The 24,918-nt window shown below is 53.1% G+C and overlaps 1 protein-coding gene across 5 annotated transcripts; it reads left to right on the plus strand.

Moving 5' to 3' along the window:
* Window positions 1-355: 355 nt before the first annotated feature.
* Window positions 356-24,699, plus strand: LOC122707640 (skin secretory protein xP2-like). Of its 5 annotated transcripts, none has more exons than XR_006344871.1 (4): window positions 356-1,268; window positions 1,968-2,211; window positions 5,889-5,990; window positions 24,115-24,699. XR_006344871.1 is itself a non-coding variant. In XM_043923355.1 (4 exons), exons 1-3 carry the CDS (start codon window positions 481-483, stop codon window positions 5,979-5,981), a joined length of 675 nt encoding a protein of 224 aa, XP_043779290.1. In that variant the 5' UTR covers window positions 356-480; the 3' UTR covers window positions 5,982-5,990; window positions 24,115-24,699. The 5 variants fall into 5 exon arrangements, 4 of the variants coding, with proteins under 4 accessions (XP_043779290.1, XP_043779288.1, XP_043779287.1 ...); XM_043923355.1 differs by having other exon boundaries at window positions 356-818; XM_043923353.1 differs by lacking the exon at window positions 24,115-24,699 and adding an exon at window positions 13,048-13,444 and having other exon boundaries at window positions 356-818.
* Window positions 24,700-24,918: the final 219 nt, after the last annotated feature.

A 24,918-nucleotide genomic window follows, 5' to 3' on the forward strand; every position in this document is an offset into this window, starting at 1 on the left:
GATTGAAGGCAGGAGGAGAAGGGGACGACAGAGGACGAGATGGTTGAATGCCATCACCGACTGGATGGACATGAGTTTGAGTAAATTCCAGGAGCTGGTGTTGGACAGGGAGGCCTGGCGTGCTGCAGTCCATGGGGTCTCAAAGATTCAGACACGAATGAGCGACTGAACTGAACTGAGACATCTGTATGTTTGTTTTAAAACAGAAACCTCCTTCAGGAACTGTGCAGTGCGCGCCTCCGGTCTCTAGACAGGCCCAAGAAGGCCCTGAAATGGTAGCTCACGCGGGCTTCCCTCTGTGCCCACCCTTGCCCCCCGCCCCACCTCCATTCTACGAGTGGTCACCGTGCTCACCAGTCCCCATCGCCCTGAGATCAAATAGGAGGCAAGGTCAGAGCGCCAGACGGGAGAATCGGGGACTCACGCAGAGGCTCTGTGATCTTCTTCGGAGACGGGGCGGGCGGGAGCCACTCTGCGTTGATGAAGCTGGAGCCGGCGAGGTCTGCCTGCGGGGACCCCGCCCCGTGCGAACCCACCGCTGCGTTCTGGGCCGGTCCGAGGCGGCCGGCCGGGCTGCGGCAGCGCCCTTTGGCCGCGGGGCTGCAGTGCCGGCGGCGGCCGCTGGGCGGCGCGGGGCGGCGCGCGGAGCGTGGGAAGCGCGGGCGCGCGGGCGGGCCGGGCTCGCTCACGCCCGGGCAGCCGCGGCCGCCGCCGGGCCCGAATGCGGAGCCGCTGCGCAGCTCGCGCCTGCCGCGGGGCGCGCGGGGCGCGGCGAGGCGGTCGTGCGGCCCCTGGCGGGGAGGGGGCGGCCGCTGGAGGTAAGAGCCGGGCCGCCGATCGGGTGGGAGCGGCGCGGCGGCCAGGCCTGCAGCCGGTCTCCCGGAGCCCCGGGCAAGGCTGGGGTGCTCCCCTACCCGGCCCTGGGGGGGCGATGCTCCGGGCCCACCGCGATCGGGCGGCCCCCACGCCCGCTGCGGCGCCGGCCTCCCGCCGCAGCTGCCCTGGCCGCGTGGGTGGGAGCAGACTGGGGCCGGGTTCTGCCCCGGCCGGCACCCCCGCACCCCGGGCTCTTGGGGGGCCCGGGGCCAGCAGGGCGGGGGAGGAGGATGATCAGCCCCCACCCCCACCCCGGGGCCCGGCCCGGGAGCCCCTGCCCACTCCTCACCTTCCGCTTCTGGGCTCCGCAGTGGGCGTGGTGCCCCCCTCTGCTGCAGAGGGGGGCGCCCCGGAGTTGAGGAAGGCCGTGGGGGAGGAGAGCGCAGAGACAGGTGGTTGAGGGGGCGAGCGATGGTGCGGGAAGGCTTGTGATCTTATTGCGTATTTCTTTCTCGCCCCTTCTTCGCGGTGGGGTAGGAGGGGCGGGGGGCGCGGAGGTGCGCGTGGAGGAGGAGGCGGGAAGGCCAGAGGCTTTAGGCTCAGGAGAGGCAGGCGCAGCCAGAGATGCCACTGGGCAAATGTCCCTGTTCAGTGCCCGCCGCCCCCCAAATTAATGAAGTGGGTGTGGCGGTGCAGGTAGAGGAGTTGGATGAAGACCGGGCCCAGAACTGCCCGGAACTGGCCGCGACCGGCGGCCGGGCTCCCCGCTGCATGCCTGGAAGCCGCATGCACTGAGCGCTCTGCAGCGGCTGGGGGTGGGGGCGGCGGGTGGCCATGCCCTCATCCTCCTGGAAGCTTCAGCCCCGGGGACAGCTCCGGAGAGGGGGGCTGGGAGAAGGACGAGGGGGTGGGGGCGGTGTCCGAAGGGGAAAGGCAGTCTCCAGGCCTGCAGACTAAGTTCCTAGGTGGTGGGTGGGCCGGGAGATGGTGGGAGGTGGGAGCTATAGGGAAAGCAGGTAATGTCCTTAGGACCACCCACCCCCCCTTCTAGCTTTGTCTGTAGCCATAGACGAAAATTTGGGATTTGGCATTTGCCAAATGTGCTTAATTTTGTTTTTTCTCTTTCCCTTTCGGTTTGTTTTGTTTTTTAGAGGAACGGCAAATGACAGAGCAGAGGGAAGGCTGGCCCAGCCAATCCCCGAGCCGCTGCAGCACCGGTTCCCCACACATTGCGGTGCAGGGACAGAGGGGAGGGGGCGGCCGGCCCCGCGCCTCCCCTGCCCAGGGGCCCCCGCGCGCTCCCCGGGGAGAAGGGCAGCTGGACAGAGGCTGCCGGGGCCAGGGTGCTGCCGCCCCTCCCTGCTGCCCGGCGTGGGAAGAGGAACGCGGAGCCAGGCAAGTCTCCCTCTGTGTCCTCCGGGGTGGAAGGAGCAGGTAGAAACAGGGCTGGGGCGGCCAGCGCCCGGCCTTGCTCTGGCATCGGCGGCCAGAGAGCTGTGCCTCCAGCCCCTTGGGTTTGGTTCTGCTCTCGGCCCGTCCCTGGCACTTGACAGCTGCGGCGTCGACGTGCTGATTGGTGCCACCATGTTATATAACGCTTATATAATCTCCCGGGGCGAGCGCTGCGTCTCCGCTCTTGGGTCACACAGACGCTGTGTCCCTGTGGGAGTCCGCATCTGTGGAAGCTCGTGGGTGGACCGACACCCTCATCCTCACCCTGGCTCCCTCTGCTCATCCCGGCTGTAGGTGGGGACCCGGAGAGCCCACTCCAGCTGTCTGGAGCTGACCCGGCGGGTTGGCCGGTCGGCGTTCCTCCCGTTCTTGTCCCTTCCATGTCCCCCTTGCCCTGTGGATCTTCTGGTGGACTGGGTTCCATTCTTGTGCCCTGAGGCCACTTTTTTGTTCTTGGGGTCCCTTGGCATGGCAGATGGGTATGGTGAGATGACCCCCCAGAACGTTGCAGTGGAAGAATATACGGTACATAAGGTTGGATAAAGAGAGCGAGAAATTGAGGTTTTGAGCAAGAGTGACTGGAAGGATGGGATGATGGCGGCCTTCTAAGAAATTTGGAGCTGGCCTTGGAGCTAGAGGATGGCCAGGGAAGGGTGTACAGGGAAGTGGATCAGACAGCAAAGATAAACATGGTGTTCTTTTACTGTACTCTCCACTGGGCTGTCCCTGGTTACCAGGGCAACAGAAGCAGTGATGAAAATCATGCCTTTCGTTCAGTGGAAAAATCTGGCTCCTCCTCCCGCCTCTTCCTTCTCTAATCATGTGCAACCTATCGGAGGAGTGAAGGCTCCAGGGATCAGAGACCCCAGCGCGTTCATATCAGGCCCCCTCCTTCCCCATTTTTGGTCATCTTTCCCCTTCCTGCGTTCCCCATCTCCCCCAGAGCTCAATAATTGGCAGTTGCGGAGGAGTTGGACTGGATGGAGGGGGAAGGGCATGGACGTCATTGCAGGGCAGGATGAGCAGAGCGCGTGGGCAGCGATATGGATGCAGGAATGACTGGCACACGAGGAGGGTCAGGCATCGATTAGCTGGATGAAGCTCGTGCCTGGGATGGTAGGAGCTGGGGGGCGGGAGGGTGGAGGCAACGATGGAAGGCCTGGAGAGCGGGGTGGCCTGGGTGCGCAGTGGTGGTAGGAAATGGGAAGGCCCTGAGGTTTCTGGTGTGGCCGTGGCTCCCGAGGAAAGCTCAAACTCATTCATTCAGCGCTTTTTTGGGTGCCTCCCATGTGAGGTAAGGTTCTGGGAACTGGGAAGACACAGGTCAGTAGGACTGGACTTTGACCTTGAAGAGATCATGGTAGATGAGAGTGGGATACGTCTATAGGGGAAGATCAGCTGGCATGGTTACAAGCCTAGACTCTGGGGCTCCAGGCAGGAGACTGGCAATATTCCAGACGGGAAGTGGTAGATTAAGGTGGAGCCTGTGAGAATGTGAGGAAGAGGTAGTTCGCAGAGCCCGCTTGACTTGGGGACAGGACACGGGCAAGAGAAGGTGCTGATCTTTTGAGCTTTCGTGATTGACAGAAGTTGCAAAATCAAGGTTCAAACTTGCTTGGGGGAGTCATGTTTGATTTGCCTTTGGACATACTGCCCAAGACAAAGGCAGGGTGTCTGAGTAGAAATATTTATGGTCAGGCAAAGAGAATTTGCGATGAAAATCTGTCCTGGGAAGAGATTTGGAGGAAACCGTATTATTACGAAGCTTTGAAGGTGTGAGGTTGCTGAGAAGGTGTGGAGAGAGAGATCCCAGAGCCTGGGACATGGACCTCGGGCTGGGTGAGGCTCTGAGCCTGGTACTTGTTTATTACCAGGGCCCGCCCAGACTGCTGGACCAGATTTCTGCTAATGAACGCCCACGTCTCCTACCAAACCACACCCCTTTTTGAAGTTCAGGTTTCTGTTTGAGTTTTCTTCTCCCTGGTAACTATGTCCAGGAGGATATGTCCTGGAAGGATAGATGCGTACACTTACCTAACCAAGGTCTCTCCGTGACCTTTGCTCTACCGTTCACTTATAAATTCCTGAGAGGCCCTGGCCTGTGCTACAGAGAAGCGCCATGTGCCTTCAGCCTCCACCAGCAAGGCTGTTCTTTCTGGCTCCTTTCCAGTTACCACTGCAGGAGTAAGAGCGCTCGACAGAGGTCTTTGCCAGCACCATGATCGTGAGCACTTCACTTCCTTCTCCAGGCTAAGGCCTAGCCTAAGCGTCTAGTTTCTTCCTAGCTCTGAAGCCTTCAGATAGGACGCCCAGTTTTTTCCCTGCATTTGCCCAGGTTTCTGTTGAAGATCAGCCATTTGAAACCAGCAGCCCAGGTTTCTTGGTGCCTTGTGGGAGGGGGTGTGGGAGAAATGGAGCCCTGGTCCCTAGAGCAGGCCCCTGTCTCCAGAGTGGGCGGGAGCCCTGCAAGTAGCAGGTGGCCCCTGTTCTTCTTGGGAGTGTGGAAATACTAGAAAGGTAGTTTTTCCCCAGCGACCAGGAGTGGGCCAACTATGGCCTGTGGGCTGATGCCTGCTTTTGTAAATAAAGTTTTATTGGCACACAGGCCCACCGTTTATGTCTATGGCTGTTTTCATGCCGTGTTGGTACAGCTGAGTTGTCGCAACAGAGACCGTATGACCTGCAAGCCTGAAGTCTTTACTGTCTGGCCCTGCAAGAAAAAAAAGTGTTCACGCCTGTCCTAGAACACCAGAAAAGTGCTTGAGTCACCACTGAGGGTGCTTACAATGGCCAGATTCCTGGGGTTCTTGAGGATTATGCTTTGGGCCTTCCTTGGTGATCCCGTGAGAGGATGAGACAGCAGTTGAGGTGGTAGGTTCTTAGAGTCAGCCCCAAGATCATGCTCCTGTGTCTGGGAAGCCCCTTCTGTTTGCATCCTTTTTCCTGAAACCTTTCTGCCCCCAGCCCCCCAACCCCCACACATACCCTTCTTTGAGCCCAGAGGCCTGAAGTCCTCATCAGGGATGTCTTGGGGCCCTGGCGTGACAAGCTACCTCCCCTCTCATTTCTCAGGCCCCTGCAGAGGAGAGGGGACCAACGGGTGTCTGGTGAGGAGGAGGAGGAGAGGCTCGTTGGTTCTGACAAGCCCCGCGGCGTGGTTCTCCTGATACCTTTGCCTTGCCGCTTCTTGCCTCCCTGTGCCCTTTCGTCCGGAGGCCCTGGAGATGCATCTGCAGAGAGGGTCTGCAGCCCAGCAGGGTCTGTCTGCCGGAGCCTGGCCCCGCCGCCTGGGGTTGGTGGGGTATGTGCCTGGGTGGCTGGAGGCTGGAATCCCAGCGCTCGGGATTCTTGCAGCCGACTGTATTGGGTCCTCTCGGGTCCCGCTTTCCACCTTTTTTTGACTCGGTCCTCCGACTGGAGTCTCAGGGGGACTCCTGGCGAGGAACAGGATGAATTTCAAATTCTCCCTTTCACGAAACAGCAGCAGCAGGGCAGTCGGGTCGCTTCTTCTCAGGGCCGAGGTAGGAAGTGAGACACTTTGGTGGTGAGAGGAAACAGTGTGCGCAGAGCCTACGGGAGGGGCGCAGGAGGGTGGTGACTGAGGTTTATTCCCGTTGCAGCTGGAAGGGAGGAGGCTGGCCAGGGGAGGCGGGAGCCGACGACCCAGAATAGCAAAGAAGACAGAAGCTAAGCACACCCAGAGCTGCTTTTAGCCAGCAATGGTAAGCCCGGCTCTAGAAGTCTTACTTCTCACCTCTTCTACACACATTTTCCCCAGAGGCCCCGGGGACGTTTTCTTCTCATTGAAGAATAAAGAAAAAAAGGTCTTCATCAAAAACCCTCTCTAAATACCTTTCAGTCCAGGGTGACCCCACACTACGCGGGTTTCCACGAATGTTCAGACAAGTGAACTGACTTGGAGGAGCGTTCAGTTGCTACAGATTTATTACGGATCAGTTCTGGGTTGGGCGTTGTGCAAAGCTTGGGGGGATACGGAGGTAACTGGAGGATTCACGGTGTAGTCTGGAAGGTATGTGGGCAGTTGAACCAATTTTAATAGGAGCCTGCCCCAGATCATTTGAAAAGACCCTGATGCTGGGAAAGATTGAAGGCGGGAGGAGAAGGGGATGACAGAGGATGAGATGGTTGGATGGCATCACTGACTCAATGGACATGAGTTTGAGTAAACTCCGGGAGTTGGTGATGGACAGGGAAGCCTGGCGTGCTGCAGTCCAGGGGGTCGCAGAGAGTCAGACACGACTGAGCGACTGAGCTGAACTGCCCCAGATCATAAGCTCCAGGCGAGCACATTTGTGTCTGTCGCGTTCATTGCAGCGGCCCCGTGTGGCAAACGTGCACCTTGGCAGGCGTGCACATCCCTGAAACTGGCTGGCCCATCGTGTAGGCTCCCACGTCCCGGTAACGGACTCACCCAGCCCATTTTGGTGTCTGTCCTGGAAAGCAGGAGGGGCCTGAGGAGGTAAGTGGAGCAATACAAGAGTTCACAGCAGCCCGTGTGGCAAACCTGGGCAAAGATGAACTCTTTAATAATAAACCGGATAGACTGGTTATGTGGGTGTCGTTAAGGAGAAAGGATGCAGACAGACTGACCCTGTGAGAGGGAGGGACCTTTGACCTTCGGACCGTGAGAAAGGAGGAGCGTGACCTGGGACAAAGAGGTGGGACAAAAAGCCCCACGTGACCGGGTAAAGCCAGGGGGGCTAAGGAAGGGAAGAAACCAGCCGGTGGCAGGGGAGGTAAGATGGAGTCAGGAGAGGAGAAACCGGAATGGGAGGGAGCCTGGAGGCATTGCAGGCCCAGGGTGGACTGGAGCTGAGGCAGGTAAGTCCCAGGGGAAGATGCTGGCAGTGGCTGTCTGCTCTGACCGGCGGGCCTCCTCCAAAAGATGTGACCATGACCAGATACGACCCAGAATACCACGTTTCTCTGCACTGGGCAGGCACGGGGAAAGTAACTGCAGTTTGAGGTTCTAGTTACTATGGAAGTTTTCATGTATCTGCAAAGGTAAAGAGCGCATAAGAGACTTCAGTGCTCCCATCACCCAGTTTTATCTTGTAATCAACACATGGCACTGTCTGTTTCTTTTGTACGTTCATCAACCTTATCCCTTATTCCCCTTTTGGATGATTTTACAGCAGATCCCAGATATCATACTTCATCCATAAATACTCCATGATGAATCTTTAAAAAAGTATTATTTTAAAAAACATAACCCCTGTAGTAGCCACTCCCAGCAAAAGCACTGTCATTCTTAATGTCACCGATTATCCATTCACTTACGTCTCCCTTGCTTGTCTCAATTTTTTTTTTTTTACACAGTTGGTATTTTGCTTGAATCAAGCTCCACATAAGGTCCCCATGTTTCATGTAGTTCACGATGGATCTCGGTGTCTCTGTTAGGAAAGAGGATGCTCTTTCGGGAAAGCTCGATGCTGTGCAGTTCTGCCGTTCGGATTTACTTCGCTGCCCCGCCCCCACCTCCTGTCGGCTACCGTTAACAGCTCTCCTGAGTTTTGTGAACCGTTTGGTGATTTTGGGGCATCCTTCATTATGCCGCTTGTCTTGGTGGTGTAACGTAACTAGTGGTTTCTTCCTTCCTTCGAGAAGTGTTTCTCAGAGTCCGCTCGGTGCCAGATACTGCAGCAGGCACACTCTCTGGAGGAGCTTCTAGTCTGACCGCGTGGGCGCTGTCGAGGGCCACCCAGTCCAGCCGGCCGAACTGGGTGGCCGCGGGCGTCCCTGCTGGTCCGATGGATCCGCCGCGTCCTCGGGCTTGGTGGGGTGTTCTTGTGTGGTTCTTTCAGTGGTGGATCAGCGGTGCCCCCGGGCGTGGTGGCTGCGGCAGGTCCAGGTGCCAGTGGCCAGGCCCGGGGGTTCCGACAGTGTGCATCCGCAAGACGCTCTTGGGCCTGAGCCTTTGTCGCTGAGCCAGTGAACGCGGAGCGCTGGCTTGGCTGGTGGCTTGTAGAGGGGTGAGTGGAAACCTGTGGGAGGTGCTCGGAGCCATCAGAGGGCTCAGCACACAGCATGGTGCGGGAGTGTCCCTCGAGCAGGTCGGACGTTTCTGTGCCTCTGTGGATTTCTGGGAGGACTTGGGTCTTTGGTCCTTAATGGCGAGGCTACCTGCCTAATTAGCCCCGCTTTCTCGACCTCCTGGTCTCTGCCGAGCAGCGCGACTCTGGGTGGCTGTGTTGTCTCCGTAGCACTGTTCAGGCCTGCCTTGCTAATAAGACCTTTCACTGATTTGCATTTCTCTGTGGACAAATAATCAGACTTTTTGGGACACTGTGACTTTTGATTTTGAGAATGGCCCATGGTTCCTGTTGCAGTTTTCGAGTTCACATGCAGGTATATTGCAGTTCCTGAATTATAGTGTCTGAGCCTTTAAAAAAAAAAGATCTTCGTTCATAAAAATTAATGTATCCTCAGATACAAAGACTTTCACTTTCTCTAGATCTTTTATTGTGCACTTAAGATAATACCGATTATATGAATATGCCAAGATATGTATTTCTGAAGGCTGCATAGTATAGACTTTGGTGATATGGTTTTATTTTCTTCTAATTAATCTTTATTTTGATTATGCTCCGGTATTGGTTAAAACTTTTAAGCAAATTTCCTTGTGTGTTGTGTTTGTGTGCGTGTTTATATACAGCATGTCTGTGCTAATAATACATCATATACCTTATAAAATAAAAAGTAAAAATGATTGGGTGTCTTGTGTTCACGCATGAACTACTTACGGTTCTGTCCGAGGGCAGCCACTCTTCTTTGCTCTGAATTTCATCCTGAGACGTATTCAGGATGCTCTTTCAGCACTTCCCTCTCCTCCTTGCATCACCGTTTCTCCTCTCTTAACTGGATCGTTTCAATATGCTGCTATTTTTCCCATCTTAAAAAAAATATATATCCTTTTTTGACCCCATTCATCTCTTCCAACTACTGCCCCAAAGAGTTTTCAGTCCTTGTTTCCTTCACGTCCCCTCTCTCGTCTCTCCAGTCAGGCTTGTCCGAACCCCTCTGGACAGCAGTGCCCTGGCCACGGCCAGCGGTGACCTCCGTGCTGCTACACGTAGCGGGTCCTTCTTGGTCTTCACCCTGGGATCAGCAGCTCCAGCAGCACTGGCCCAGCTGGTCATACCCTTTTCCTTGGGGCTCTTCCTTCAGTTGGCTTCCAGGGAACGTGTTTCTGGTTTCCCACCTGTCTTAGCGGCCGTCCCCTTTCAGCATCTCGGCTCTCTGACTTCTCAGTGATAGAAGGCCCGGGGCCTCTCCTCTCCCGACTCCTGGCATTATACACCACCTGTATGAATGCTGCCTAGAATTCACTTCCAGGAATTCTGTGAGCTGAACAAGACTGACCAGGAGTTGATAATGGTTGAAGGTGGGTAGTAGGTACCTGCAGATTTATCATACGATTATCTCTAGTTTTGTCTATGCTGGAATTTTCCATACTGAAAAAAAAAATCTACATGCCAATGACCACCCCCCCCAATTATTTGTCTCAAGCCCAGCCTCTCCTGAAGTACTGTTCTGTATGTCTGTCTGCCCACTCAATGTTCCAACTTGAATGTTAATAGACATTTCATACTTAACACACCCAACACTGAGCTCCTGATTTTTCCACGTAAATATATTCTTCCCCCAGTCTCCTGTCTTGGTTTTACTCAGCCACAATGCCCGTGGTCTTGCTTCACTTCTCTCTTTCACGTCCTTCATCCAGTCTGCTGGTGAATCTCAATCACTCTGCCGGTAACATATATTCAGACATAGGGTATGACTAGTCAGAGCTGCCTCCCCTGCCGTCACCCCCGTCCAGGCCAGCGTCATCGCTCACCTGCTTCTCCTCTGCCCTGTACAGGCTGTAGTCCTCTCCGTGGTCGGGAGGATCCCATGACGTGTAAGTCACAGCATGCCTGCCGTGCTCAAAACCCTGCCGTGGCTTCTTTTGCATTCGGTGAAACCCACGGTCCCCAGAGTGGCCTGCAAGACTCCGTAGCTTATGAACAGAGTCCAGTAGAAATACAACGAGTTACACAGGAGTGCCACATTCATAATTTAACACTTTTCTGGTAGCTAAATTTAAAAGGAAAAAGGTGGAATTAATTTTGATAATTTAACCCAGTATGTCAACACTGTTTTCATCTCTGATGTCTATCTCGATGTTCTTTTTTGGTGCTACGTCACCCCCATGGCACATGCGGTTTGGACCAGCTCCATTTCACGCGCTCGGTGTCCTCACGTGCCTGGCGGCCGCCGTGGTACAATTATAGGCCCACGTGGTCTTCGCTTCTGTGTCGCTCCCTCCTACCGCTCTTCTCTTCTCTCACTCTGCTCCAGCCACACTGACCTCCTCGCCATTCCTCCTGCTCCCTCTGTCTAAAATGCTTCTCCCCAGATAGCCGCACAGCTTTCTCTCCCTTCCTTTGGGTCTGTGCTCCTATCTGCTCTACCTTCCAGCGCCCCGCCTGCTCCCACACCCTTGCTAGTATTTCCTGCATCTCTTCCCTACAGTAGTTTTCCTCCATAGGGTGTGTGTACATCCTAAGTTGCTTGGGTCATGTCTGACTCTTTGTGACCCCATGGACTGTAGCCCACCAGGCTCCTCTGTCCATGGGATTCTCCAGGCAAGAATACTGGAGTGGGTTGCCATGCCCTCCTCCAGGGGATCTTCCCGACCCAGGGATTGAACCTGCGTCTCTTACATCTCCTGCCTTGGCAGGCTGGTTCTTTATCGCTAGCACCACCGGGGAAGCCCTTTCTCCACAGAACTATTACCATTTAACATACTGTGTACTTCTGTTAGATTTTCTCTCTCTCCCCACTGGAATCTGAGCTCTATGAGGTAAGAGATTTTTGTTTGTATCATTTCCTGCCATATTTCAAAGGCATGAAACAGTGCTTGGCACATATAAGAAGTAGATGGATGTTGTTGAGGAATTAAATATGTTAAGAATGATTTTTTTTTTTTAGTAAGAACCATGCAATTGAGTATTATTGTTTCAGAATATCTTGGTGTCATATTTTGCATGACAGTTGAACCAGACCTTCAGACAGTTTGAAGGTCTGGTTCAAGTCACAATATTTTGAAAGAGTCCTCTCTATAATGATGTTATTATGGGTTCAACTTATGATTTAACTGGATTCAAGACCCCTGAGACACTGTATTTCATTCACTTCATTGAGGGATTTAAAAACAAGTTGGGATATTCTGTTTTATGGATGGACATAGATCCTTGGTTTCAGAGACAACTTCCTTCCATCGAATTTGGTAACATCATCCTGTAATGGTGGAAGTGATTTCCAAATGCTGGTTTTTGAAATGGTTTTCCCGTGACATAAGTCTCTTTCAAAAAGGAAATGCTTTCTTACCCACTTTTAAGATGTCACTGTATCTTAAAGGGACAGATTAAATATTTGTTTGTTTGAATTAACGATACCCGTTAATTGACGTTCTCCTGACACATTACTGAAAAGGTCAGCAAGTCCTGGAACCTTGTTTTCCACGTTAAAAAGAAACATCACTTCTGCTTCGGGTGAGCTGCTCTTTCAGGGCCCCCACCGTGGGATAGTCATGGCAGTGTGGTCCCGTGCCTTGAGGGTCCCGCCCGCTCATTACAGAGGACTGCCATTTACTGAATTGAAGAGGATGTCCTTACATTTACTTAACCAGGCACAGGTAAACTATACTCAAGTGTGGCTCAGGCGGTGAAGAATCTGCTTGCAGTGCAGGAGACCCAGGTTCGATCCCTGGGTCAGGAAGTTCCCCTGGAGAAGGAAATGGCCACCCATTCCTATAATCTTGTCTGGAGAATTCCCATGGACAGAGGAGCCTGGCGGGCTACAATCCGTAGGATCACAAAGAGTAGGACATGACTGAGCGGCTGACGTTTTCACAACAACAACCGGGCTGTCCTGTCCATCCCTCCTTTGATGGTTTGTGTCTCCTGCCCAGACCCAGGATGCAGATGTGGTGGCTGCTTGAGGCACCAGCACGTTTTGAGTGAGGAGGTGGATGGTTGTGCTAGGAGGTGAGCGTGGCTGGGGTTCCTGGAAGAGATGGCCGAACTGGCTAGAGTAACCAGCTGCCTTCCTTTTTATTTTATTGAGGTATAATCGGTTTGCCATGCTGTGTTAATTTCTGTCCTACAGCAAAGTGATTCAGTTATACATATGCATACACTCTTTTTATATTCTTTGCCGTTGTGGTTTACCTCAGGATATTGAATATAGTTCCCTGTGCTATACAGTAGGACCCTGTTGTTTATTCAGACTAGATGTAAGAGTTTGCATCTGCTAACACCAAACTCCCACCCCATTCTTCTCCTACCTACCCCCGCTTGACAACTCCAAGTCTCTTCTCTAGGTCTGAGACTGTTTGTTTCATAGATAGGTTCTCTTGCATCATACTTTAGATTCTACATATAGATGATATCGTATGGTATCTGCCTTTCTCTTTCTGACTTACTTTAGTCTGTACGATAACCTCTAGTTGCATCCATGTTACTGCAAATGGCATCGTTTCGTTCCTTTTTCTGGTTGGGAAATAGTCCATCGTGTGTATGTACCGCATCTTTATCGGTTCCTCTTGTTGACAGACGTTCAGGTTGTTTCCATGCCTTGGCTGTTGTGAATAGTGCCCGCTGTCTTCTTAGAGAGAGAGGTGGTATGTCTTTGAAGCACGGTGCCGTATCTTCCATCCGTTGACCTATTCATGGAAAATGCTCGTGCAAGTTCGCTTTCCATCCGTTTTGACAGGGTAGGTGGTATGTCAACTGGATACGTGTGCTTGAAGCTGCTTTCCAGCTGCTGTGACCAGAATCACCATTTAAAAGATGAGCATCTGGATGGAGAACCGCAGCTCCAGCCAGGCACAGAGGCCCCGGTTACTTTCTGCTGCAGGAGAGACCGTCCCCCACGTGCCCTGGGCCCGCATCAACGGCAGGGCTCGCCCCTAGCGGGCTAGTCCTCGCTACTTAGACCATCAGCCAACCATCAGCTTCTGTTCTGGACACACGTTTGTACAGGGCCTCCTGTGGGAAAGGCTCTGTGTCTCCGGGTGGAGTGGGGTGGGCATGGGGAAGGAAGGAGCGTGCCAACGTGAATTCGAGCTGGGCTCTGTCCTCCGGGGGCTGACGCTGACTGAGGGGGCAGACACCCACGCTGGACATAAGACAAAGCGTCAGAGCGATGTGGATGGAGTGTGAGACAGTGTTCTGTTAATCAGGAGGGGTTGGGACTTGAAGGAGTGGTGCGGAACCGGAGCAGGGGGTCTCATCCATCTTGTTCGTGGCTGAATCCTCAGAGCCTAGCTCCGCACTGCATGCCCATCAGGTGCTCAGTAAATGTGTGTTTGTTGGAGGTTGGGATGGGCTTCCCTGCTGGCTCAGATAGTAAAGAATCTGCCTGCAATGTGGGAGACCTGGGTTTGATCCCTGGGTCGGGAAGATTCCCCTGGAGAAGGGAATGGCCACCCACTCCAGTATTCTGGCCTGGAGAATCCCATGGACAGAGGAGCCTGGCGGGCTACAGTCCATGGGGTCGCACAGAGTCAGACACGACTGAAGCGACTTAGCCCACACAAGTGTTGAAGGAGTGGCCTTCATCACCAGGGACAAAGGAGGAAATGTCCTGTCGGGAGGAGGTGGCTGGTGTGGTAGGAGAGGGGCCGTGTGCCGGGAGAGGGGCTGTGTGCCAGGAGGGGGGCCGTGTGCCGGGAGGGGGGCCATGTACCTGGAGGAGGGCCGTGTGCCGGGAGAGGCCTGTGTGCTGGGAGCGGGGCCGTGTGCCGGGAGCAGAACCGTGTGCCGGGAGAGGGTCCGTGTACCAGGAGAGGGTCCGTGTACCAGGTGGGCCAGCCATGGGGGGGCCTGGACCAGCTTTCCAGGAATTTGGTTTTGGTGGTTCTTAACCTCTTTGTATTCCAGTTCTCATTAGGAATTGCCTGGGAACTATAGTTTCTTTCTCCAGGAGGAAAGAAGCGTCACGACAGCACATGCTTTGACGTGTACGGTCAGAGCACTCACAGACCCCAAGTCATAAACTCCTGCCGTAGGCTGGGGCGCCGTCAGTCCTTACTGAGCTCTTCAAAGGGGTAAGACCCCCCGTTTCCCCCCGCCCCCCCGCCCCGGAGTCTTTGGGAGTTGACTCAGTTGAGTGTGTACCGTGTAGGCGTTCTGGGTTTTGAAGGCGCTGTTAAGTGACGGGCTTAATAGTGGTTCTCATGAGTCTGAGGAAGCAATAGAGAATTGAGGGCCGGGGGTTCTGTGTACTCACGTGGAGAGATTCAGTGTTTCCGTGTTTGCTCCATGAGCAGGGGACAAAAAAATTTACCTGAGAGAAGATAGGAAAAAAAATTAACTTTTAGGACTGACTCATTCAGGGACTTCCCTGACGGACCAGTGTTAAGACTCTATACTTCCAGTGCAGGGAGTGCGGGTTTGATCTCTGGTCAGGGAACTAAGTCCCACATGCCCTATGGCACGGCCAAAAAAAATTTTTTTTAAGTTACTAATTCAGAATATGGAATGCTTATGCTGGTTTTTGTTTGTTTGTTTGTTTCCTGTGACATGGTTTCCAGCCCAGATACCCAGCTAAGCAGTAATTACGGACATAGAGAGGCAATGTTTTGCAATTCTTGGGCCTGAGACTGTGGAAGGGAGTCATTAGAGTTTCTTATCACCCAGGTATCGGGTTGAGAGAACTCCTTAGCAATCCTGACCCATCATAGAAGGCTGCTTGGAGGAGGAATGTGGCAAGAGTTCACAGGCTATCTTGGAAAACTTTGTTCCTGTTATCATAAAAATCTTGTCAAGAGTATCTGTGTACCTTCAATTAAAAATAAGTTAAAAAACCACAATTTTTGTCCTCTAGAAGTTTGTAGTGGATCTGCTGTACAGATAGGCAGTCTGGAGAGTTAAAAAAAAAAAATCAGTGTGGGCAACACAGTGCTGACCTTTATGTGTCACAGGTGAGCTCACTCGTGGAGGGGCCAGGTTCACGGGCAGTGTGGCCCTTTTTCTTAGGGAACAATGTTGATTGAGCATTGGTCCTGCCCCAGGCTGGGTTAGAGACTGGCCAGCACCAGCAGGCACTGCTGGAGTGGAAGGGGGAGCCCTCGGTCTGCCCCAAGCACAGCCACAGACAGACACGGGGGTCTTGTGAGAAGCCCCTGCCCGAAGCGTACAGCAGGAAAGGGGCTTCTGCTCACGTCCCCCACCTGTGGGATTTTGGAGAGGTTGGTCTGGACCGAGTTTTAAAAGTTCTTTCAAAGGGAAGAGCCCCTCCTGTTTTCCCACGAGTAGTCTTCAGACTGCAAGTCCAGGCACCTTAATGGGTGGTAAAATCAACTTGGTGGGTTGGGACCAATTTGAAAAAAAAAAAAAGAATGTAATAGCAAATATTAGATGGCATAGTATGTAGTAAAGATGAGTATGATTTCATGATAGTTATTTCAGTGGTGTATGTAGATGTAGATATCTGTCTATGTCTGTATCTACGGATGTGTGTATCTGTATGCACACAAGTGCAACAAGGGGGCGGCAGAGGATGAGATGGTTGGATGGCATCACTGACTCCATGGACGTGAGTTGGAGCGAACTCAGGGAGACAGTGAAGGACAGGGAGGCCTGGCGTGCTGCAGTCCGTGGGGTCGCAAATCGCCGGACGTGACTTAGCGGCTGAACAACAGCAACACACAAGTGCACATGCATCCCAGTGTATGCGGGTACCAGGCCACCTTGTCAACTTTCCTATGGCGGGTCAGGGTCCACCAAGTTTGAGAAACAAGTGCGGGAAGGATTTCTTTGCTCTCAGGGGAGGCAGCAGGTTCCAGCCGCTTCCCCAGAGGCCATTGCTATGGAGACAGATGTGGTGAGAGGGCTGTTTCTTCTTTTTTTCTTTTTTAAGAGCTGCAGAGTCAGGCTCTCTCAGCGTGATCTGAGGCTCGTCTGTGGCTGCTCACCCACTCCTGCCCCTGCTTCCCCGTGCCCGGTGTTTCCTGCTGCAGCCTGCTAGGGACAGAGGCCCGCAGACCTTTCCAGGGGTGGGGGCAGAGGCCGCCCCCCTCCCATCTGTCGCCAGGTGTGAGCCCCTGGGGAGCAGTGTCTTCAGCCCCGCGCCTCTTCTCTGGCTTCCTGACTTGATTAGCTGTTTCCATACCAAGGTCAGGGCTGGGAGAGGAAGGCCATCCCGACCCATTACTTTGCCCTGTTGTTCTGTTTCACAGGTGTCCTGGGAGGGGAGTTTCGAGTTCAGGCTATCTGGGGAGGGGATTCCTGGGAGATTGGATTGAGCCAGCTCCCCCCCGCTCAGAACGACCACTTAGCTCGGTAATTCTCTGGCTCCATCTTTCCTGCAAAGGCCAGGAGCCTTTCTCGGATCTTGCTTCTCCTTCCGTCAGCTGTGCTGACCGGCCTGCAGGGCGCTGACCCACTTGTGGTACCTCAAATAGAGGTTTAAATTAGGACCTTTAATCTGTAAGAGGCTTACAGCCTGTTGGCTGGCCAGCTGCTCTGGACTGCCCTGTGGGCAGAGCTGGGTTCATCTGGCTCTTGTTGGGTCGAGGGAACCAGGTGGGTAGGAATCACAGTGGCTTCCTTGCAGGAGGGACCCGACTTGCAGCCTCATTCACGAAGGCCTGGGAGCAGCCAGAGTCCAGGGCGGCAGAGTTGCTTGTCCAGCACTCCTTCTGCTGTCGGCGCCTACACACACGTCCCTGGGAGTGGGCGGGCGCCGTCTCTGGGGATGGGACGGGGTGGCGGTCTGTCCTGGTAATGATGGAGTGGGTGCTGGTGCTCCCTCTTCTGGGAGCTGAGCCCGACTCCTCCTGATACGCAGTTAGCTCTGTTTGCGTTTCCATCTCCCAGGTGCCTGTTAACCAAGAGCTGACTGTCCAGGACGTGTGGGGTGCCGTGGGGCACATGGGGGCATGAGACTGGGGGCCTCCCCTGAATTTCTTGTCTTTTTGAGGAGACCTGACCAGCACGTATCACTTCCCGCGGACACACATTTGTGTGGGTGGTAGCTGTGGACCGCAGCAAATTATAAAGTTCCAAAGTCACAGGCATGGTGGTGGCGGGGGGAGGTTCTGTGGGAGGTCTGGGAAGGGAGAGGGCTCTGGGGTGGGGAGAGCTGGCTGTGAGTGGTGGGGCTCAGCAGGATGTGGAGTGGGGAGGATGGGGAAGGAGGGAGGAACCCCACAAACAGAGGCCAGGAGAGAGGGTGGTCCCCCAACTAAGTGCAGGTCACCAAGGGTCTACCTCCCCGACCACGTCTTGAAATTGCCCCAGTTTCGGTCCTACAGACTCTCACCCCTTGATAATGTAGAGATAGACCTCAGGTTCCCACCTTTTTCTCCTCCTGTTTATCATTTATAATAACAATAATCATTCTTGATTTTATTGAGTGCTTCCTACACACCACTGTTGTTGTGCTTTCCGTAGATGGCCTCACTAAGTCTTCCCAGCAGCATGCTGAGGTCATTGTCATTTTACGCATGTTGCTGAAACTGAGGCAGAGGAAGGTTAAGTGACTTGCCAGAAGTCTGCCTGAGACGACCTGAAAGCAGAGGCCATGCTCTTAACCCGCTGGTTCCCAAACTTCTCCGAACGGTGAAATCACCAGGGGCTCTTTTAAAATTTCCAAAGCCTGGGCCAATTACGTTACATGAAGACCAGTTACATCACAGTCTCTGGAGGGTGGGACTCTGGCATGAGTAGTTTTTGAAGTTTCCCAGGTGATTTCAATGTGCCAGGTTTAGAAACCACTATCTGAACCCTCTGAGTTTTAGGGCCTGTGAGTATTTGATTAAATACATTTTCATCTTCCCCCAGGCCTCTGTCACCCGCTGTCCCCTGGTGACTAACTCCAGCTTCCCGTCTGAGGGAGCAGCACCGATGTCACCACTGCAGCCGGGACTCCCCAGGAGGGAAGCCTGGGTGGGCTGGAGTGGGCAGAAGGTGGGCTGGTCGCTTGGCATCAGTGCCCGCTTCCCCCCTCTGAGCGCCACCCTGGGGCAGAGGCTGCTTGCAGAGCCCCGGAGACCTTCAACCGTGGCTTCTCACGTCTTCTGCTCCCCTGGGCCCCTGACTTCATCGGGGAAGAGAGAGGGTCACATGAGGGCACAGCGCTTCTAGACAAGTCTTGCTCCTCTCCCGTCTGTCCCTGGGTGAACCTGAAATGGACACGCAGCGCAGAGTCCTTTGGGTGCTGGGAACAGCACTAAATTTAGCAAAACTGTAGCTGGTGGGGGGCCGGCCTGTAGTGAGCCAAACCCAGCCCCGAGTGGACTAGATTTACAGTCAGCAGCGCAACTAGCGTCATCTGCGGTTGGCCTTGCCTGTGGTTACACGGGATCTTTCCATCCCTAAGACCTGGGCGCTTATCTGGCGTCCTGCAAGTTCCCCGGCTCTGCCCTGGGATGCTTGGCTCCACTGCCACCACCCCTTGGGGTTGGCCTTCTGTCCATCCCTGCCTTGTGTGTCTGAAGTCCCCCCTCCAGCACCTTGGCCTTGGCCTGCACAGTCTTCCTAGGCCTCTTGGCCAGTGTTGCCAGCCTTCATCCCCAAGGCCCTGGAGAGCAGGACCTATTTGTTGTTGTTCAGTTGCTCCGTCATGTCTGACTCTTTGTGACCCCATGGACCGCAGCACGCCAGCCCTCCCTGCCCTTCACCATCTCCTGGAGTTTGCTCAGGCTCATATTCATTGAGTCAGTGATGCCATTCAACCATCTCATCCTCTGCGGTCCCCTTCTTCTCCTGCCTTCAATCTTTCCCTGCATCAGGGTCTTCTCCATTGAGTCAGTTCTTTGCATCAGGTGGCCAAGGGATTGGAGCTTCAGCTTCAGCATCAGTCCTTCCAATGAATATTCAGGGTTGACTTCCTTTAAGATGGACTGGTTGGATCCCCTTGCTGTCCAAGGGACTCTCAAGAGTCTTCTCCAACATCACAGTTCAAAAGCATCAATTCTTCAGCATTCAGCCTTTGGTCAGTTTTTCACAGGGCATCTGGAATCTTAGGAACTTTTTGGTCCAGGTTGTTGAGTGGAGGTAAGGGAAGAGTGGGGATGGGTAGTCGAACAGAGCTGTGAGGGACCAAGACGGTCTGTTCCTCCCTAGCAGGAGCTCAGACAGGTACACGGCACCAGGGTGATCTGTGACGTGGGGTGGCCGTGGGTGGGCTTTGAGGCTCTTCGGTCCTTGGGGCTGTCTTTGGTTGGCTCGGTCTTCTGCCCTGACGTGGACCTTCTCTGAGAGGAAGTGAGTTTTGTGGAATTGAAGGTGGAAATCTGCTGGTGGCAACACCATCTGGTCCTGGGCCTCCTCCCCGTCCCAGTCTCCGATCTGACAGTGGTGGTTTGTCTCGTGGAGACTCTGCTGTCTTAATGCCCTCAGATATAATGACCAGGCTCCATCTCTCAGCCTTTTCCAAGGTGGACGATTACACTTTGAGTAGGGCTGGGGTCTTGCCTTGGTGACATGATCTGTCAGTAAAAGGCAGTGGTTCTCAACTAGGGGCAACTTTGCCTCCAGGGGCCACTTGGCTGTGTTTGGGGACAGTTTTGATGGTCACAGCTGAGGAGCAGGAGGGGTATTTATTATTGGTGTCCAGTGGGTAGAGGCCAGGGATACAGCAAAGTACTGAACACGGGGCCAGGCAGCCCGCCCCACAGCAGAGAATCATCCAGTCCAAAATGATGACAGGTCTGAGGCTGAGAAGCCCTGGTCTAGGAGGGTGGTCTTGTCGAAATGGCCCTGCCAGGTAATTTCACCCGGATCCCTGCTTCTTGAGGAGGAGGAGCTATTTAGCCATTGCCTTTGCCCTTTGTACCCTGACTTCCCGGCTTCTCAGCAGGTACAGTGCCCTCTCATCATTGTGTTCAGGAAGTTGTTTCTGGGGAGTTGCTTCAACCTCATATGGCCCGGTTTCCGTAGAATCCCCTCATCAAGCACCCATGGGCGCCAGGTGGTCATCTGGGCAGCTTGGTGCAGCCGTGTCCCTGGGGCCTCCAGAGTCCTGTTCAGTGGAGATTACCATCTGGATGGATCCAGGGGATGTCTGGGTGTATATTTAGAGAGTCACACCCAGCAGAGAAAGAACCCCTGGGTAAGCCTGGCTTGCTCATCCCAGCCGAAGGTCTGAGCACACCCAGGGTCACATCCTCTTATTCCATAGTCAGCTGAGGTCACTTCCTTGTGTACCCAGGGCTGCCCACACCCAACCACTATTTCCTGCCCTGGGTCAGGGCGTGCAGCTCGTTCTCCACAGAACCTCTTTGGCAGCTTATCGTCGCCCAGCAGCATTCTTCGGCCTTGGGCCCTAAGCCTCCTTCCCGCTCAGCTCCCACCTTACTCCGCGTCCTGAACTTGCCTTGGAGTCTCTGCCTTCTGCGTGGACTTCCTGGCTTCTGGGTCCACAGCTACTTCAGTGCCCTGCCAGCCACTGGATGTGGAAGCCCTGGGTTGCTGGTTTGAAGCTGAGTCATCTCCTCAGTTGTCTTGGTCTTTACTCTTCAGCCCCTGACCTCTACCACTTCTGTCTTTAAAAAAAAAAAATCTTGTTTCTTATAAAAATTACTCCATAGTTCACCATGCATCTCAAAAATCCAAATGCATTTTCAAACTGTGTCTCAGAGCAAGCTTGGCAAACTAATTGGGAGTTTTTAAAACACATGTTTATTTAATATAGCTTTGAAGTGTTGTAGAGTAATATTTCTGCCATTTATTAAAAGGCAATAGGAAAGCAATCAGAAATGTGTATATCTCCTTACGTCTCGTGAGCAGAGATGGTAGGCCCTGAAATCTGTTGATGTTGGGGCAACCACCCGTTTGGATAAAAGTCCATTGTTCTTCATTTTTTTCTCATTAGCTATTTTTTTTTTTTTAAGGAAACTTTGTAACCGACATATAATACACATACAGAAAAATGAGCAAATCGTAAGTACTGGGCGCAAAGTGCCCACAGCCTGTAACCAGCACCCACGTCAAACCAAGGAACAGAACATACCAGACCTCGTTCCAGAACATGCTTTGGGCTTCTTTCCAGCTCCTGACTGCCCTTCCAAGGGTAACCACTATTTTGACTGCTAAAATGACAGATTAGTTTTGCCTGCTTTTCAGCTTTATATCAATGTAATCATGCATTTTGGCCACCGGATGCAAAGAGCTGACTCACTGGAAAAGACCCTGAAAAGACTGCCGGGAAAGACTGAAGGCAGGAGGAGAAGGGGGAGACGGAGGATGAAATGTGGCATCACTGACTCAATGGACTTGAGTTTGAACAAACTCAGGGAGGTGGTGAAGGACAGAGAGGACTGCCGCGCTTCAGTCCACAGGGTCGCAAAGAATCGGACACGACTTAGCGAGTGAACAGCGGCAGCAACCACGCCGTGTCTTCTCTCGTGTTCAGCCGCTTCCACTCATCCTTCTGTCTGTGATGTTCATCCATGCTGTGTGCTGTTGTAGTTTCCTGCTCTTCTGGCTGTGTAGTATTCCGTTTTATTAACAGAACACAGTTTATTATTTGTTCTATGGTTGATGAGTATTCTCGCTGTGTGTAGAGTTTGACTTTTTGAAACAGTGTTCCTATGAACATGTTCGAATATGTCTTTCAGTGAATGAATGTATGCATCTACACATGTTTCTGTGTATGTATGCATAATTTATGTGTGTGTTTCTGTTGGGAATGTGCCTAGGGATGGAACTGCTGGATCGTAGTTTTAGTTGCCATTCAGTTGCTAAGTCGTGTCCAACTCTTTGCACCCCCATGCACACCAGGCTTTCCTGTCCTTCACTATCTCCTGGAGTTTGCTCAAACTCATGTCCATCGAGTTGATGATGCCATCCAACTATCTCATCCTCTGTCGCCCCCTTCTCCTCCTGTCCTCATTCTTTGATGGCATCAGGGTCTTTTCCAATGAGTAGGCTCTTATAACATCAGGTGGTCAACGTATTGTAGCTTCAGCTTCAGCCCCAGTCCTTCCAATAAATATTCATGGTGGGTTTCCTTTAGGATTGACTGTTTTGATCTTGCTGTTCAAGAGACTCTCAAGAGTCTTCTCTAGCACCACAGTTTGAAAGCATCAGTTCTTTGGTGCTCAGCCTTCTTTATGGTCCAACTCTCACATCCGTACATGACTACTGGAAAAAGCATAGTAGAGAGTGCCAAATGGTGGTACAGTTACACTTCCACTAGCAAAGTAGGAAAGTTCTGGATGTTCCATGCCCTTGCCAGGATTTGGTGTCATCCTCTTTCTTCATTGTACTCTTTTAGTGGGTCTGAAGTAATGTTGGACTGTGGTCTGAATTTGCCTTTCCATGATTGGCCATTTTAGTATCCTCATTTTTGTGAAGTGCCTGTTAGCATAATTTACTCTTTTTTCTATTGAATTACCTGTCTTTTTCGTATTGGTTTGTTGAAAGGTCTGCATATGTTGTTGAACATAGGCATCACACATATTTCCTCTCTTGCGTAGCTTTTGATATCCAGTCCTTTAGTGTTATTCCTGAGGTTAACCCTCAGGAAACCTTTAGATTATATATAGTACTTTGCATGGGGATCTTTTATTCTTTGTTAGTGATGTTGACACTGGGACTACTTTCTGCCAGTAACTTGTCTATAGAGGTAGTATCAGGGTATTGGTTGTATGGGGTGGGACAGAGACTCTCGAAGTTTTGGTGTATGTAGATATTGGCACCTTTGAGATCATATTAAAGGAAAAACTGTTCACATCCAAGTGCTTGCTGTGTGCCACATCTTCTGCTAAGCTTTTACCTGGGCTCATTTATTCCTCATATATGCTTGTTATTACTCCCACTGGTCACCACTATTTGTGTGTCATGGTGCCTGTGTGTGCTCAGTCGTGTCCGACTCTGCGACCGCATGGACTGTAGCCCACCAGGCTCCTCTGTCCATGGGATTCTCCAGGCCAGAATACTGGAGTGGGCAGCCATTTCCTTCTCCAGGAAGGAGATCTTTCCCACCCAGGGATCAAACCCGTGTCTCCTGCATTGGCAAGTGGGTTATCCATCACTCTTAACCCCATTTTCAAGTGAGGAGACTGAGGCTCCACGAGGTCTTGTAATCTTGTAATTACTGAAGGTCACATAACTGGGAGTTGGGATGCAGAGCTCAGGCTCAGTAATCAATTGTACTGCGTAAGAAACTGCAGTTCCTGAAATCAATGTTTTATTAGGGTGGCTGGCATAGTGCCTGGCACATAATAAGTGCTCAATAAATACCTGTCAAGTGACAGGGTTTGACAGTGGTGAGTTGGACGATGGCTTTGTCTGGTAGGGAGGCTGGCTGGCAGTCGGGTATGTCGTGCTCCATCATGATGTACCCCTTGCCTAGAGCAGTGCCCGTCACGAGTAGACATCACGGTGGACTTTTGTGGAGTGAATGCCTCAGTTACAGACAGGCTGTAAATCCTGCTTCGCAGAAGGGGTGCCTTCAGAGGATGCTGCACGGAGGGCCCCAGGGCCCAGACAGGCACATCAGGAGGGGCCGTGGGCAGGGCCCCGGGAGAATTCAGAGTCCAGCTCACGGCCTCCTGGCTGTCCAGCCGCAGGGCAGCCCACTTCGCGGAGGCAGGCCGGGGGCCAGTGTCAGCAGGCAGGCCTGTCCCAGTTACAGGCTGTCGGGTCAGAAGAGGTCCCAGCAGCAGTGCGGGGCTGGCAGGCTCCAAGGTCAGGTAATCCAGAGTCACAAGGTTGCAGGCAGTGAAAGTTCAGGCAGGCAGGAGAGCGAGCCAAGGAGCGCTCGCAGGGAGCCGCTTCCCCGGGCCGGCCGGCCGGCCTCCCTCCTGAATGAGGCCTTTCTTCTCAGGCTGCTGAGGGCCTGCGAGGAAGACACCAGACTTTGGGCTGGGCCGGGCCAGGCCAGGAGACCCAGAGACCAGCCTGCGCTGGAGCCTGAAGAAGCCATCGTGAAGGTCTAGTCAGACTCCTCACCCAGCAGGCGAGGAAATGAAAGGTTAAACACAACGTTACTCAGAGCCAGGGAAGAGCCAGCCCGGGGAACGTGGACCGCAGTGTTTCCGGCTTCCTCGTGTTTTCCATCAAAAATTAAGAGGTGGCGGGGATTGCGATCCTGGGAGGAGGACGGACTGGGGTGGACGCCTTGGAGAAGAAGCAGGGAGAGCCCTCGGCTGTGGGGGAGAAGGAGGAGACGCGTGACTGCAGCAGAGCCCGGGAGGACGGCGGCTCCAGGGAGGGAGAGTGGGTCGGAAGCTGCCGGATGACGAACACAGCCACGAGCGGAGAACATAAAAGTTCCAGGAAGACAGAGCCTTTTCCATTGTTACTGACGCTCCAGTACTTTGGCCACCTGATTCAAAGAGCTGACTCATTGGAAAAGACCCTGATTCTGGGAAAGATTGAAGGCAGGAGGAGAAGGGGACGACAGAGGATGAGATGGTTGGATGGCATCATTGACTCGGTGGACATGAGTTTGAGTAAACTCCGGGAGTTGGTGATGGACAGGGAGGCCTGGCGTGCTGCAGTCCATGGGGTTGCAAAGAGTTGGACACGACTGAGCGACTGCACTGAACTGAACTAAAACTGAAGAAACATACAGAAAAGTACACAGAGAGTGAGGACCTTTTTTTTCTATTTTTTTAATTGTGGTAAA

The sequence above is a fragment of the Cervus elaphus genome, chromosome 14 (assembly GCF_910594005.1).
Source record: "Cervus elaphus chromosome 14, mCerEla1.1, whole genome shotgun sequence".
Classification (NCBI taxonomy): domain Eukaryota; kingdom Metazoa; phylum Chordata; class Mammalia; order Artiodactyla; family Cervidae; genus Cervus; species Cervus elaphus.